General features: G+C 42.9%; 1 protein-coding gene across 5 annotated transcripts in view; it reads left to right on the top strand.

Annotated features, from left to right (window-relative positions):
- NF1 (neurofibromin 1) overlaps nucleotides 1-15,893 on the top strand; it is a 436,753-nt gene that overhangs the window by 387,357 nt on the left and 33,503 nt on the right. For 4 of the 5 annotated variants that reach the window (XM_077482413.1, XM_077482415.1, XM_077482414.1 and 1 more), the window contains 3 exons: nucleotides 885-985; nucleotides 9,955-10,097; nucleotides 10,450-10,496. In XM_077482413.1, the coding sequence (XP_077338539.1) occupies nucleotides 885-985; nucleotides 9,955-10,097; nucleotides 10,450-10,496 (291 nt within the window). Of the gene's footprint in view, nucleotides 1-884; nucleotides 986-9,954; nucleotides 10,098-10,449; nucleotides 10,497-13,305; nucleotides 13,915-15,893 lie in introns of those variants that run through there. The other variant, XM_077482416.1, reaches the window with a different exon arrangement.

The following is a 15,893-nucleotide window of genomic DNA, read 5'->3' on the forward strand; positions in this document are numbered from 1 at the left end:
AATTTCCTCATTAGCAACCCGGCTGTCACATACTTGCCCACTGGAGTTCTCATGCAGGCGATGTCACTTTTGGGTCCTGTAACGCCAACCCCAGCCCTCTAATGCTTGTGCTAGTCCCAGAATAAGCTCTGTGTGTATTGAAAGTGAACACTGCTTCACCATATTTACTATTTTCACCATATTCAATTCCCATTTACTTCACAAAGTGGGCATAATAGTGAACAATTCTAGGTCAAAAGCTTCTGCACTTGTAGTAATGTATCACTGCTACATGATAAATCGAAACAAAATCACTTTATGTATTAGGCCATAGCTGAATCATTAAAGTGGTTCTGCTTCATTAGTGGTTTACAGCCACTAGTGCTGAAATGTGTAGAATGACCTAAGGTTTTTATATATTTGTCTGGTTTCCCGCTTTGCATAGTATGTAAATGAGGTTTCTCTTTGATATACGTTGATAGACCTGCAATGTCCAAATACATTTGTCAATTAGTAGATCTCAAACTGAAATAACCACTATTTATTTCATTACACATGCCTGATATTGCATTCTTGATTAAAACGGGATATATTGCAGTAATCTTGTCACAACCACATTCTTCTTTTGTTGATCTTACTGCAGTAAACTGTATCTTTGCTCCTAATCTTAACTGCACTGTCTCTCATTAACTGCCAGAGATTATCAAATGAGTAGAAAAACTACAGGGGACAAAATAGTTTTTCCCAAATTCCAAAAGATGTTGAGGCTCTTTAACATAACGAGAATTGCAGCTGCAGTATGTACCATGTATTTTACCCCCACGATACTGCTATATAATGATTCTACTTTAAATGCAGGCTTTTGGTATGAAATACGTTTTTACATCACTTTCTTTGTTTTTCAGGCTACACTTGTAAAATACACTACAGATGAGTTTGATCAACGTATCCTTTATGAATATTTAGCTGAAGCCAGCGTGGTCTTCCCTAAAGTATTTCCGGTGGTGTATGTACCTGTTTTTACTATTTTAGTTTTTGGTTTTTAAGCACATTTTTTGTTTATGTAGCAGTAAATAATTTTTTTTTCTTAATAGAAGTATTTTGTCCAAGAAAAAAAATAAAACCTTGACTAATACTTTTGAGTGAGATGAATCTGGTTTAATATTTACTTTCATTACTGCAATCCACAGTTGAGGATTCCACATTATACAGTGTGGAAAATAATTATTTGATCCCCTGCAGATTTTATAAGTTTGCCCACTTAAAAAGAAATGAAGGGGGTGTATTTTAACCACTTCCCGACCGGCGTACACCGATGTACGTCTGCAGAATGGCACGGGCAGGCATATTGGCATACAGGTATGTACAGTTTTAAATGGCGCCCTGCCATCGTGAGTGCGACAGCGCACTCACGTTCCGGTCTGGACCCCCGTGAGTCCGGTCGCGGATCCCACGGACTCGATCGCCGCGGGCGTACCCGCAATCTTCTCACGGGGCGGCTGAACGAGGAGATGCCGTTGTAACCAGCATCTCCCGGTTCTGCCTAGCAACAAGTGACGCTGATCTCTGCTCCATGCGATTGGAGCAGAGATCAGTGTTCACTAAAACAAAGCCCAGCCCCCTACAGTTAGTAACATGCCCCTAGGAACACTTAACCCCTTCACTGCCAGTGTCATTTACACAGGAATCACTGCATTTGTATAGCAGTGATTGCTGTATAAATGACAATGGTCCCAAAAATGTCCGATGTGTCCGCCATAATGTCGCAGTCACAATAAAAATCGCTGATCACTGCCATTACTAGTTTAAAAATTTTTTTTTATAAAAATGCCATAAAACTATCCTCCTTTTTGGAAAACGCTATAAGTTTTGCGCAAACCAATCAGTCGCTTATTGCTTTTTTTTTTATTTATTTATTTATTTATTTTTTACCAAAAATATGTAGAAGAATACGTATCGGCCTAAACTGAGGGAAAAAAATGTTTTTTTTATATATTTTTGGGGATATTGTAACAAAAAGTTAAAAAAAGCGTTTGTTTTTTTTTCAAAATTGTCGCTCTATTTGTTTATAGCGCAAAAAATAAAAAACGCAGGGGTGATCAAATACCACCAAAAGAAAGCTCTATTTGTGGGAAAAAAAGGATGTCAATTTTGTTTGGGAGCCACGTCGCACGGTCATGCAATTGTCAGTTAAAACGGCGCAGTGCCAAATTGCAAAAAGTGGTCTGGTCTTAAGCCAGCAAAATGGTCCGGTCTGAAAGTGGCTAAATGAGGGACACAGAATATCAACCAAAAAAATCTAGAAGAAACATGTGATACACATAATTCAAATGTTATAAATTGAGCTGTAGTTCAGTGAGTAAAATAAATATTTGATCCCCTACCAACCTACAATAATTCTGGCTCCCACAGACTGTTTACAGTATGTGCTCCTGTGGTACACAGATTAGTCCTATCAATTTAAGAAGGTTCTCCTAACGACAACTCGTTATGTGTATAAAAATAAAAAAATATTGACACAGAAAAGACACCTGTCTTCGGAATCTCTTTCTTCCATTCAAACCTCGCAATCATGGGCAAGACCAAAGAGCCATCAAAGGGCGTCCAGGACAAGATTGTAGACCTGCACATGGCTGGAATGGGCTACAAGACCATTGGCAAGAAGCTTGGTGAGGAGACAACTGTTGGAGTGATTTGCCAGTGGAAGAAATAAAAAAATAACCATTAATCGCCCTTGGTGTGGAGCCCCATGCAAGATTTCACCTCTTGGGTTAAGGATGATTATGAGAAGAATGAGGGCTCAGCCCAGAACTACAGCGGAGGAGCTTGTGAGTGATCTCAAGGCAGTTGGGACCACAATCACCAAACAAATCGTTGGTAACAAAGTATACCGCCATGGATTGAAATATTGCAGCACCCACAAGGCCCCCCTCCTCAAGAATGCACATGTACAGGCCCTGCTGAAGTTTGCCAATGAACAGCTAAATGATTCAGAGAAGAATTGGGAGAAAGTGCTGTAGTCAGATGAGACCAAAATTGAGCTCTTTGACATTAACTCGACTCGCTGTGTTTAGAGGAAGAAAAATGCTATGACCCTAAACACCATCCCTACAGTCGAGCACAGAGGTGGAAACATTATGCTTTGAGTCTATTTCTCTGCTAAAGGTACACGCCGACTTTCTCATTGAGGGGCCAATGGACAGGGCCATGTATTGTAAGATCTTGGATGAGATCCTTCTTTCCTCAGCCAGAACACCGAAGATGAGTTGTGGATGGGTCTTCCAAGATTACAATTACCCAAAACATACCACCAAGGCAACAAAAGAGTGGTTCTAGAAGAAGCACATTAGTCATGGAGTGGCCTAGCCAGTCTCCAGACCTTTTATCCTATAGAAAAGTTATGGAGGGAGCTGGATCTTTGAGTTGCCAAACAGCCAAGAAACCTTATGTATTTAGAGAAGATCTATAAAGAAGAGTGGACCACAATCCCCCCCGAGATGTGTGCAAACCTGGTAACCATCTACACGAAACGTCTTACCTCTGTGATTGCCAGCAAGGGTTTCTCCGCCTAAGTCATGTTTTGCTTGGGGATCAAATACTTATTTTACTCACTGAACTGGAACTCAAGTTATACAATTTGCATCCTGTTTTTTTTTTTTTGTTTTTTTTTTAGGGAGTTTTGATTTGTAATTCTGTCTCTATCCTTTAAAATACACCTATGGTAACAATTATACTCTTATCTTTTTGCAAGTGGGCAAACTTGCAAAATCCTTTTAAACACCTCTTTTGTAGTGTCAGACCCCAGAATTCAAGGCGACATGAGCAAAGCGGATAAAGTAGGCTTGTAACTTGGAAGTGTTTGAAGATTGGGAAAGTGGAGGTGAATGATGCCTTTCATTTAGATAAACAGTGGGAATGCTCTATAAATACACAGTACATGCATCTCAAATTTAGTCTCATTTATTTTAAAACATTTTGCATTTGTCTTGCTTCTGAGTACAATGCTTTTGTACAGCTACCCTTATACGAGTAGGTGGAACTTTTCCAAACACTTGTCACTGAAGCTGGTGGCATAATTCTTTCATCTTTTCAATAACCAGATAGGTAATGCAAGAGGAATAATTTTAGAAATTGGGAGATACAAAGACTTTCAAAACAAAGGGCAACCCTTTTTCATGGTAACTTTGAGAAAGGGGTCCTGCACAGCCTTGAAACACCAGATTACACTACAGGTGGCTTTTTTGCATTGTGTGCTGGTTTATTTGTGTTTTTATACAAGGAAACGATCCCTATAGTAGCACATCTCTGTAGTCCATATGATCTATGTAAGAGTAGCAACCTCAGCCCGGACTCCAGCCAGGCCATGCCCCAATGTTTCACTCCACCCCTCAGAGCCTATTAATGGGGATTGTGGAAAAATGGGAAAAGCACCCCTAAATTGGGGTTTTTAGGCAGCAAAATTGAAAATAAAATAAACGATGTATAGAAAAATCTGTATTAATGTGAAAAAACATAACATGATAATTAAAACATGAGCTCCAGTGGGAAATTAATTGTAAAAGAAGAGCGGATACATATTAAGACAATTTTTTTTTATATCAACATTGTTTATTAAATGTCAGAGTTATAAATAAAAAGCGGCCTGACACATTTCAACCCACACTGGGGTCTTTTTCAGAGGGACTGTCTGCCTGGAAAGAAATGTCATAAAAGTATATAACTATTACGCACACTGTTAACATTGCATAGTAGTATAAGGTGCGAGCTATTGATATAATTACCCAATAAAATGTATCCAGAAAGAGAGGAAACTTATTGCCACATGGAGGACCTTTTAAAAATGCCCTTTGACTCCCCACCCGGGGTCCCGGGATGCTCCACAGCCAGGGACGTGCCAAAACCAAAGTATAGCTTACGAGAGGTCACACTTGTAAAGCCCCACCTCTCTTCCGTAGGAGGAAAGTGAGGGGGCACAACCAGCCAATGGTGCGGGTATGGACAGGCAACACCTGCGGCAGAAATCCAAAAGGAAAATTGTATTTAGTTTGACGTGTGCGGTGTTATACGGGCCGTAGATCATATGGCCCTGCGAATAGTGGGTGGAAATTATACCCCCGCATATATATCAAGCTGTATTTACTTAAATGTATACACCCACAAATATACATACATGTACATACCCCCATACCCAGGAAGAAATTATTCAGAAAACACCAGATACCCATATATTGCGTGGTGATCAGGGGTGCCTCAATAGGGACTAAGGGAGCGCTGATGAATGAAGTGATTGGGAAAAAAAAAAGTCATTAAAAGAAGAGACAGAAAAGAATAAGTGAAGAGCCAAGTGCCAGTGAAAGCATACCAACAGCAAACAGGAACCAAGTGAAAAAAAACAGTGAAAACAATATGAGTGCAAAGCGGTGCAAGAAAGATGCAGAAATGTGGATGAAAAAAAGCGAAAAGAAGAGATGAAAAAGTGACGGGGGGAAGTGAAGCATGAGAAATCTGGAAAGAAAAAGTGAGTGAGATAGAATGAAAGGAAGTCGGAAGTGAAATCAGCAAGATGAATAATAAAGTGAATGAAAAGACAGTGAGCAAAATAGGAGTGTAGAAAAATAGTGACCGAGGTGGTGTATGAATGCCAATGCATCAACAGGATAATGAAGTGACTGAATGAAAAATAATCCAGTGAATTGACACAGCACAGTGATGCTGGCAGAAACGAAAACATGCGAACAACTGGTAGTAAAAATATTACCTAGAAGTGAAGGACCTATATAGTGGCTTACACTACTCAATAAGCAAGGACTGTAGAAAGTGACTTGGCCCGGAATCAGTCACAGTAAAGTGATGCTCCAAGGACACAGTGCAAAAGGAGAGTCACCCAGTCTAAAAGTAAAAGGAATATAAACAGGTTTCAATGAAGGGTTTTAAAAATAAAACCCTTAAAAAGTGATTACATATAAAATATTAGGGCAGTGTGAAGCCACGGTCCCAAGAAGAATACATATCGTGCGGGAGATGGATGTATATCTGATCCTCCTGCTGGGCTAATGGGGATAAATGGACCCACCGTAAGTCCAAATATATATAGGTAGTGTAGATTGATCTAATTCCCAGGTATCCACCGCAGGTGTGTGTAGTCTGGGCACAAACCCAGCCCATCATGGTGGTGTATGGCCGCCGGAATGGTTGGCCTTGTGTGGCTTCCCCGGCGTTCCGGAAGGCCGCTAACGGCCCCGAAATGTCATTCCCATCGTAACGACTTGACGTCCATATGTCACCTGCACCCGCAGGGCCCCACGCCTGCGCTGTGAGGGATGGTGTCCGGGAATGTCCGGGGACGCCGCTGGCAAGGAGAGAAACTCCCCGTCTAGGCAGCGGGACCAGCCCACATGCCCAGATCGGGGAACATGGGGAGGAGCACTAGAAAGAAAAGTGACTCCTCCCCCCTTGCCGGGAAGGCATGCCAACAAGGAATTCCCCGTCCAGAGTGCGGCAGCCATAGGGACACCGGGCACTCCCAGAGGGGAGACAGAAAGTAAAAAAATAAATACTATTTTAATACAATAATATCATGATACAATAACAAAGATGTATAACATAAAAAGAAGAAAATCTAAATAAACACAGACCTGCATCTTCAACATATAGTATAATAATATGATTTAATACAAAATTGCATCTTAACCACACAATAAACATACATGATTTGATACAATTGCCTTAACTCATGTCATAATGATACATTATATATTTACATAATATGTGTGTGTGTGTGTATATATATATATATATATATATATATATATATATATAAGATATCTGATAAAAGGTGAATCCTGGTCATAAAGAGATGGTAATATTATGCAAAGTTTGACTGATGAAGGGAGGGAAACACGAAGCAGGAAGTCCAAAACCCGTCTACAGTGCGTTGTATGAAATATTTAGAATATTTACAATAATTTAATTATTGTATTTTACCAGAGACAAACCCCTTAAGGAAGGAAGCAAAAGAAATCGATTAGTTTAGTCCAGGAGCAGAGGTGGCATTTAATTTAAATATCCATCTCTGTTCATGTTGGAGTAATGTTTTGTTCCAATCACCGCCTCGATCTCGGATGCGAGTTTGATCGAATGCGGTGAAGGACACACTTGGCATCTTGTAGTTGTGTACTACCCGACAACACGCCAGTGGTAAGTAATGATTCCCAATTTGCATGCTGTAGACATGTTTGGACATACGTCGATGGAATTCCTGCTTCGTTTTTCCCAATGTAAAATGCCCCGCGCTCACAAGACATGAGCTCCTGCTCCTGGACTAAACAAATCGATTTATTTTGCTCCCTTCCTTAAGGGGTTTGTCTCTGGTAAAACACAATAATTATTGTAAATATTCTAAATATTTCATACAATGTACTGTAGACGTGTTTTGGACTTCCTGCTTCGTGTTTCCCTCCCATCATCAATCAAACTTTGCATAATATTACCATCTCTTTGTGACCAGAATTCACCTTTTATAAGATATCTCATGTATATACATATTCTATGTAAATATATTGTGTCTCATTATCACATGGGTTAAGGCAATTGTATTGAATCATGTATGTTTATTGGGTGGTTAAGATGCAATTTTGTATCAAATCATTTTATCATACGATGTTGAAGATGCAGGTCTGTGTTTATTTTGATTTTCTTCTTTTTATGTTGTACATCTTTGTTATTGTATCATATTATTGTATTAAAATAGTATTTCCTTTTTTTACTTTGTCTCCCCTCCAGGAGTGGCCCGGTGTCCCTATGGCTGCCGCACTCTGGGCGGGGAATTCCTTATTGGTATGCCTTCCCGGCAAGGGGGGAGGAGTCACTTTCACTTTTCTTTCTAGTGCTCTTCCCCATGTTCCCCGAACTGGGCATGCGGGCTGGTCCTGCTGCCTAATGGGGAGTATCTCTCCTTGCTGGTGGCGTCCCTGGACATTCTGAGACGCCATCCCCCACAGCGCACACACGGGGCCCTGCGGTTGCGTGTGACATATGGACGTCATGTCGTTACAACCGGAATTATGTCATTTCGGGGCCGCTCGTGGCCTTCCGGAACACCAGGGAAGCCACACGAGGCCGACCTTTCTGGTGGCCATACACCACCATGATGGGCTGGGTTTGTGCACAGACTGCACACACCTGTGTTGGATACCTGGGAATTAATCTACACTACCTATATATATATATATATATATATATATATATATATATATATATATATATATATATATATATATATATATATATATATATTTGGACTTACGGTGGGTCAGTTTATCCCCATTAGCCCAGCAGGAGGATCGGATATACATCCAGCTCCCGCACGTTATATGTATTCTTCTTGGGAACGTAGCTTCACACTGCCCTAATAATAATTTATATGTGATTACTTTTTAAGGGTTTTATTTTTAAAACCCTTCATTGAAACCTGTTTATATTCCTCTACTTTTAGACTGGGTGACTCTCCTTTTGCACTGTGTCCTTGGAGCATCACTTTACTGTGACTAATCCCGGGCTAAGTCACGTTTTACAGTCCTTGCTTATTGAGTAGTGTAAGCCACTATATATATATATATATATATATATATATATATATATATATATATATATATATATATATATGTCCTTCACTTCTGACTTCCTCTAATTTTTTCACTCACTTTTCCTTTCCAGATTTCTCATTCTCCTATTTCTCATGCTTCACTTCCCCCGTCACTTTTTCATCTCTTCTTTTCACTTTTTTCATCCCTGTTTCTGCATCTTTCTTGCACCGATTTGCACTCATATTGTTTTCACAGTTTTTTCCACTTGGTTCGTGTTTGCTGTCAGTATGCTTTCACTGGCACTTGGCTCTTCATTTATTCTTTTCGGTCTCCTCTTTTAATGACTTTTAATATTTATTATTATTTTTTTATTTTTTCCAATCCGTTTATTCATCACCGCTCCCTTAGTCACTATTGAGGCACCCCTAATCAACACACAATATATGGGTATCTGGTGTTTTCTGAATAATCTTTTCCTGGGTATGGGGGGTATGCCCATGCATGTATATTTGTGGGTGTATACATTTAAGTATATACGGCTTGATATATATGGAGGGGTATGATTTCCGCCCGCACTATTTGCAGGGCCATATGATCTACGGGCCGTATAACACCGCACACGTCAAACTAAATACAATTTTCCTTTTGGATTTCTGCCGCATGTGTTGCCTGTCCATACCCACACCACTGGCTGGTTGTGCCCCCTCTCTTTCCTCCTAGGGAAGAGGGGTGGGGCTCTACAAGTGCGACCTCTCGTAAGCCATACTTTGGTTTTGGCCCGTCCCCGACTGTGTCGGCTGTGGAGCATCCCGGAGCCCCGGGTTTGGAGTAAAAAGGATTTTTTTTAAAGGTCCTGGGAATAAGTTTTCTCTCTTTCTGGATACATTTTATGGGGTAATTATATCAATTGCTCGCACCTTATACTGCTATGCAATGTTAACAGTGTGCGTAATAATAGTTATATACTCTTATGACATTTCTTTCCCAGCCGACGGTCCCTCTGAAGAAGACCCCAGTGTGGGTTGAAACTCGTCGGGGCTGCTATTTTTTCATAACTCTGACATTTACTATATTATGTTGATATGGGGAAAAAAATGTGTCTCAATATGCATCCGCTCTTCTTTTATAATTAATTTCCCACTGGAGCTCATGTTTTAATTATCATGTTATGTTTTTTTCACATTAATAAATACAGATTTTTCTATACATCATTTATTTTCTTTTCAATTTTGCTGCCAATTTAGGGGAGCCTTTCCCATTTTTCCATATCTCGGGTTTGAGCAGCATTCTGTAACCTTCGGGTATGTGTCCTTCCTTTGTTTTTTTAATGGGGATTGTATTCTTTCAAGGACAATTTATTTGTCACATAATGTAAATGTTTTCTTTTCAGACACAATTTGTTGGACTCTAAGATCAACACCCTTTTATCGCTGTGTCAAGATCCAAACCTCTTGAACCCAATACATGGTATTGTACAGAGTGTGGTGTACCATGAAGAGTCTCCTCCACAGTACCAACCTTCTTACTTGCAGAGTAAGTTACACTTTATTAGCATCTGAAAAGCATACGCACTCCACGTGGGAATGGGCTGCCATCTGCAGACATGCACAGATGCCCTTAAATCTTAACGGCATCTCCACGCATCGCAAGTGTACGTGTATTCGCAGCCACCAAAATGCATGGTACTGCAGTATCTTGCAGCATGATTTTTGCACGTTACACACAATTTAACCTATTGAAATGATATTTAATCCAACGTATTGAAATTAATGGATTGTCAAAAATGCGGGAATGCGCAGAAACACTAAGCAGTAGTAAGCTACAAAAATTAAACCTATAGTAATTTACTTATTCCTATGCTGATTTTCTGTGTTTGCAATTCTAGGTTTTGGATTTAACGGTTTGTGGAGGTTTGCTGGACCTTTTTCTAAGGTATGAAAACAATTTTGCCAATAATATATACAATCTTCACAAAATATCTTTTAAAATTGGCTTCCATTTATGCTAATGTGGTGTTTGTTTGTAACTGTCTCCTTATAACTCAAGACCCACCTTAGTGGTGAGTTTTGGAATTCAGAAAAGTACCATGTATTTATATATAGCATTGGCTTCTTCTACAGCACTGTACATAGACTTATTTTTTGTTCCCTTGACAAACGTATCCCTGTAACACGTGAGTTTGTGCTGTCAGACCTGTAATTTAGTTATTACAGTGGATATTCAGTAAATTAATCAACATAAGGATGCATTTGTTTATAGTCTGAAGGAGTTCTGGGAGCTGTAACTTATCAAAGTCCTAAACTGTCAGGAGGCGTGGCCAGATGTAGACCTAGGAGGACATGTGGTGCTGGAGCTCCTGCCATCCTGAATATAATCCTGTTCCATCCTTCGCCTGCCTGACTTTGGGGACGGCCAAACTCTCTCCCCTACGCCTCTGACGCCCCGCTGGATTACGGGGAAGCATTTTGGTGCGGATAGCGGTGTGTCTGGTGGCTCCGTGGTTTGAGGCCTTGCCGGCCCTCAGTCCAGCCGCCATCTTGCAGCCTGTGGAGCCTCCGGACCGGCCACGGTGGAGTACCGAGTGCGGGAAACGGCTGCGTGGAGCGGAGGGGACGCGGGAAGGAGATGAGCCCTCAGGCCATCCTGTCAGAGCGGAGGTAACTGAAATACTCCACCGCAAACGGCCGTGCAGCGGTGCATCCGCCATTTGAGAGGACTGTTGGCTCTGTGGAGGCCCTTTAACATCCTTTGTGGGGCGGTGAGTCATGAACTGGGGGGCATAAGCAGCTGCACAGGAGCGGTGAAGAGAGGGGTGGGGGTGTGGATAGCAACCCTGGTGCCATTCCCTGCTGAACTCCTCGCTGGGCACATGAACAGACTACCTTAAAGGGCAACACTCCAACTACTTAGTGCATAGCAAGACTGTCTTAATACTCTATTGTTAAGCTTCTGGAAGTGAGAGGTTCTTGGGGGCTGCCAGAACTGTACCTTTAGCCCTCCTAATCATTTTCTGCTGTATCCCTGAAGTTGAGTATTCTTAAAGGGGCGCACCCTCCTCTTTACACAAGTATACGCAAGGCCTGCTTGATCTTCACCTTTTCCTCATGCCCTCCAAAGGCAAGTCTGCAGCTAAGAAGGCATCGTTACAGCCTGTGCAGAATCCCAGTGACTTTTTGAATCAATTCAAGCTCTAATGGCGGACATGGAGCAGGGGGCCCCACACGAGGCTGCCCCATCTGCACCCATGTTGGCTTCCAACAAATGATACCACTGTTATTCTTGCAGCGATTGAGCAAAGCAGAACCTCTTTGTTGGTGCGCATAGACCACCTGGTGGAGGAATGCAACCTCATAAGAGCAGATATCCAAGCGCTGCAACATACGGTTCAGAATCTGGTGGCCAAGTCCGATGACGCAGAAAACAGTTTGCGAAGAAAGAAACAATTTCAGGTCTTGGGCCTGCCGGAGGGAGCGAAATGGGACCGTCCGGCTGAATTTGCCGAAGATTTCTTTAAATCATTGCTTCACTTGACGGATGTGCCCCCAACGTATGTGGTCGAGAGGGCTCACAGGATCCCGACCAGTCTGAGTCCCCCAGGGGCCCCCCTAGACCTTTCTTGGTACGCTTTCTCAACTTTCGGGACCGGGATCGTATCCTCGTAAACATCAGAACCTACCTTTTGAGAATACGGTGGTACACCTTTATCCTGATTTCTCGGCTGATCTTCAGAGAAGACGCAAGACATTTACAGACATCAGAAGGAGGCTTCATGAGCGTGAGCTGAAATATTCCATTCCTTTATCCCAGCCGACTGCGGGTGCAACAAGGAGGATCGGTGAAATTTTTTGAGTCACCTGCTGAAGCTACAATCGCTGTAACTGGCAGGTCACGACACCTCTGATTACTAAAAGGCGGGTTGAGTGCCACTACCTATTTTTTTTTTTTTGTCCTCTGTGGTTGCTGCCCAGTTATTGAGTGGTTTGACTCCCTGACAAGTGTGTCTCATGATGGACTGTGATTTTGTTATCCTGTAAGAAGCTTGACATACTTTGGCTGGGGGGTTGGTGGTGGCAGTTGATGTCCGCTTCTCCTGTACACTCTCCTGCAGGCTTCCTGCCTTGGGTGGGGCCGCCTGCCATGGTTTCTTATATTTTTTTTTGCCCTCACCTGGCTACATAAGATGGTGGGAGTTACGTAGAGGAACAGGCTATCCGGATATCCATACCAAAGGACAGACGAGTCGTAAGCGGAGTGGGAGCTCCAGGCACGTCAACACCATGTCCATGATATTTTGGACTCTTGGTTTACACTTGAACCTTTTTCCTGGTTCTCGGGTTTTTACTTTTTGTCCAGTGGCCCTTTTTTGACCCATCAAGGCCATGCCTTCGGGTACTGTTTTTGGACACAGTTTGGGCATAAGCTGCGTGTACGTGTTTTATTGTGTTACACGGCAGCAGGGTGTTTATGGGATTCAAAGGGTAAGGGGTTTGATAGGTGCAGCCCTCCAAGGTAAATTGTTTATTTATATGCCTAATGCCATGTCTGATTTCAGTCTCCAACTGTATGTATCGCTGATGTCGTTTGTATCTCATTTACCGTCTAACGAGTCACGTGGGGGATGATGGCGGGGTCAATGTTTAATGAAGTTTCATGGAATGTTAGAGGTCTTAACGATAAATTCCGTAGAGCTTTAATGTTTCAATTTCTAAAAACAATCAGTCCTCATGTGGTGTTCCTGCAGGAGACGCATCTGGATGGGAGATTACGCAGAGCCTGGATACAGAGAGCGTTACATGCTACATACTCTACCTACTCCAGGGGAGTATCAATTTTAATTAGTAAGGCGGTACCATGCACCATTCACCATGTGATCTCAGACCCGGGTGGTAGGTTTTTGGTGATTGTGGCTGATATTGGTACGTGCAAAATGGTATTGGTGAACGTCTATATTCCGCCCCCATTCCAGATTCATATCCTGTATGACCTATTGGGTAAACTGGCGCCCTACCTGCATCTCCCCTCTCCTTATAGCCAGGGATTTTAATGCTATCCTATCTACTGCTTTGGACTCGTCCAATGCATCTAGGGTGACGTTGGCCAATCTTTCTGCCTGGGCGGCAGCTGCTTCCCTGACAGAGCTTTGGCATTGGAAAAACCCTGCCACCAGAGGCTACTCACATTTATCAAAAAATCATAAATCCTCATCGAGAATAGATCTAGCATTTGCTAATGCATCTATGCTGCAATTAGTGGGGGGGGGTGCAAAGTATTTAGCAGGTGGTATTTCAGACCATTCGCCCTTGTCAATCCACATTGGATCCAACTTAGGTCCTACGGGGAGGGGGTGGAAACTGAACCCGGGGTGATTGGAGGGGGAGGAGGTGTCCTCACAAGTAGCGCCACACAAATTATTGGGAAGATAACGAGGGGTCTGCCGACGCCGCCATAGTTTGGGATGCCTTTAAAGCCTGCATGCGGGGGCACTGTATTTCGGCCATCACACAGGCCCGCAGGTCCAACAACCAGATAGAACAGGAATTGCAGGACAGGGAGAGGGTGTGCGCCATGGAACACGTGGATAATCAGTCTGATATCACCTATGGTGAACTGTTGGAGGCAAGGCGTGCTTTAGCACTCCATTATTCGGAACTAACACACACATCTAAGACGAAAATGGCTGAATCCATCTTTGAGCAAGGGGACAAGAATGGTAAATTGTTAGCCATGCTAGTGGCTGAGCAAAGGGCGCAGACTAATATTCCCTGTATCAAAAATGCTCAGGGAGACCTACTGACAACCCCGACGGACATACTAGACACGTTTGTGGAATACTACAAAACCCTGTATGCACCCATACCGACTTATGACATAGCGGAGTTGGAAGGGTTATTAACATCATTGCAGGTTCCGAGGCTGTCTGAGTCAGATAGGGACTTTTTGGAGGCTGACATAACTGCAGAGGAAATTGAAAGAGCCATTAGGTCCTTCCCTCCCCATAAATCCCCAGGGCCTGACGGCTTCTGCATTGAGTGGTATAGGCAGCATTTGGAAGAATTGGTTCCTAGACTTAAAATTTTTTATGACTACTGCTTGGAACACAGGTGTCTCCCGGCCTCTTTGCTGGAGGCACAGGTGATCCTGCTGCCGAAGCCGGGCAAGGACCCCCTATCATGTTCTTTGTATAGACCGAACGCATTGCTGAACCAAGATTTAAAAATTCTAATGAAGGTGCTGGCTACCAGACTCTCTCAGGTTATCACGACTTTGGTGGATATAGATCAGATAGGGTTCATTCTGCAGAAATCTACTGACACTAATTTACGCAGATTGTTTGCCCACCTACAGATTGACCACGCTGAAAAAGGATCTAGAGTGGTAGTTTCCCTGGATTTGGCCAAGGCCTTAGATTCAGTAGACTGGCAATACATGTTGACAGTTCTGGGGAGATTTATGTGACTTGGATTTCTTTGCTTTATAGTTCTCCACAGGCGGGTATAAAAATAGGCACTTCAGTCTCCCCCCAATTTAGAGTCAGTAGGGGCACGCGTCAGGGGTGTCCATTGTCCCCATCCTTGTTTGCATTAGCAATAGAACCACTGGCTATAGCCCTGAGGCAATCACCTGAGGTAGGAGCACTGGAGGTGAGGGGTATTAGGGAGTGTATAGCGCTCTATGCGGATGACATGCTTCTCTTCTTGAGGGACGCAGGGCCATCTTTGGAGGAGGTGTTCGGGGTGCTCGACAAATTTGCTGAGTTCTCCGGGTCAATTTAAGAGAATTCCAACGTGTTGGCTATTGATGGGGAGGCTCGAGCGCTGGCGACCACTAGGGTTCCCATTGCCTGGGTGCAGGAATTTAAGTACCTAGGAGTGAAAGTTTCACCAAGAGTGGGTGACTATATGTCTCTGAATCTCTTCCTCTTGCTGGCCAGGGTTAAGGTTCAGTTGGAAGCTTGGAAGCATCTGCCGTTGTCCCTAATTGGTAGGGTTAATTTGCTCAAAATGAAGGGCCTACCAGTATTTGTTTACTTTTTACGTAATTCACCTTTTTGGATTCCCTGCTCATTTTTTCAGAGGGTTAATAGTCTCTTTGGCTCCTTCTTATGGGCCACTGCTCACCCCAGAATAAGTCTCAGGGTTTTGCAGGAGCCATGGGGTCAAGGTGGCTTGGCATTGTCGCAGGTCCCAGAAGATTGCCCGGCCATTCACAACGTGTGGCTTGCGCATGCGTAGTTGCGCATAGCTGTGAAGCCACAGCCTGGTGCCAACAGTTACAATGCCGGCTCCACTGAGAGGAGGGGGAGAGGGCAAGGCTTTGTGCCCTCACATT

This window comes from Lithobates pipiens, unplaced genomic scaffold (genome assembly GCF_037356315.1).
Source record: "Lithobates pipiens isolate NorthernLeopardFrog02 unplaced genomic scaffold, aLitPip1_a1.2 Scaffold_16, whole genome shotgun sequence".
Classification (NCBI taxonomy): Eukaryota; Metazoa; Chordata; class Amphibia; order Anura; family Ranidae; genus Lithobates; species Lithobates pipiens.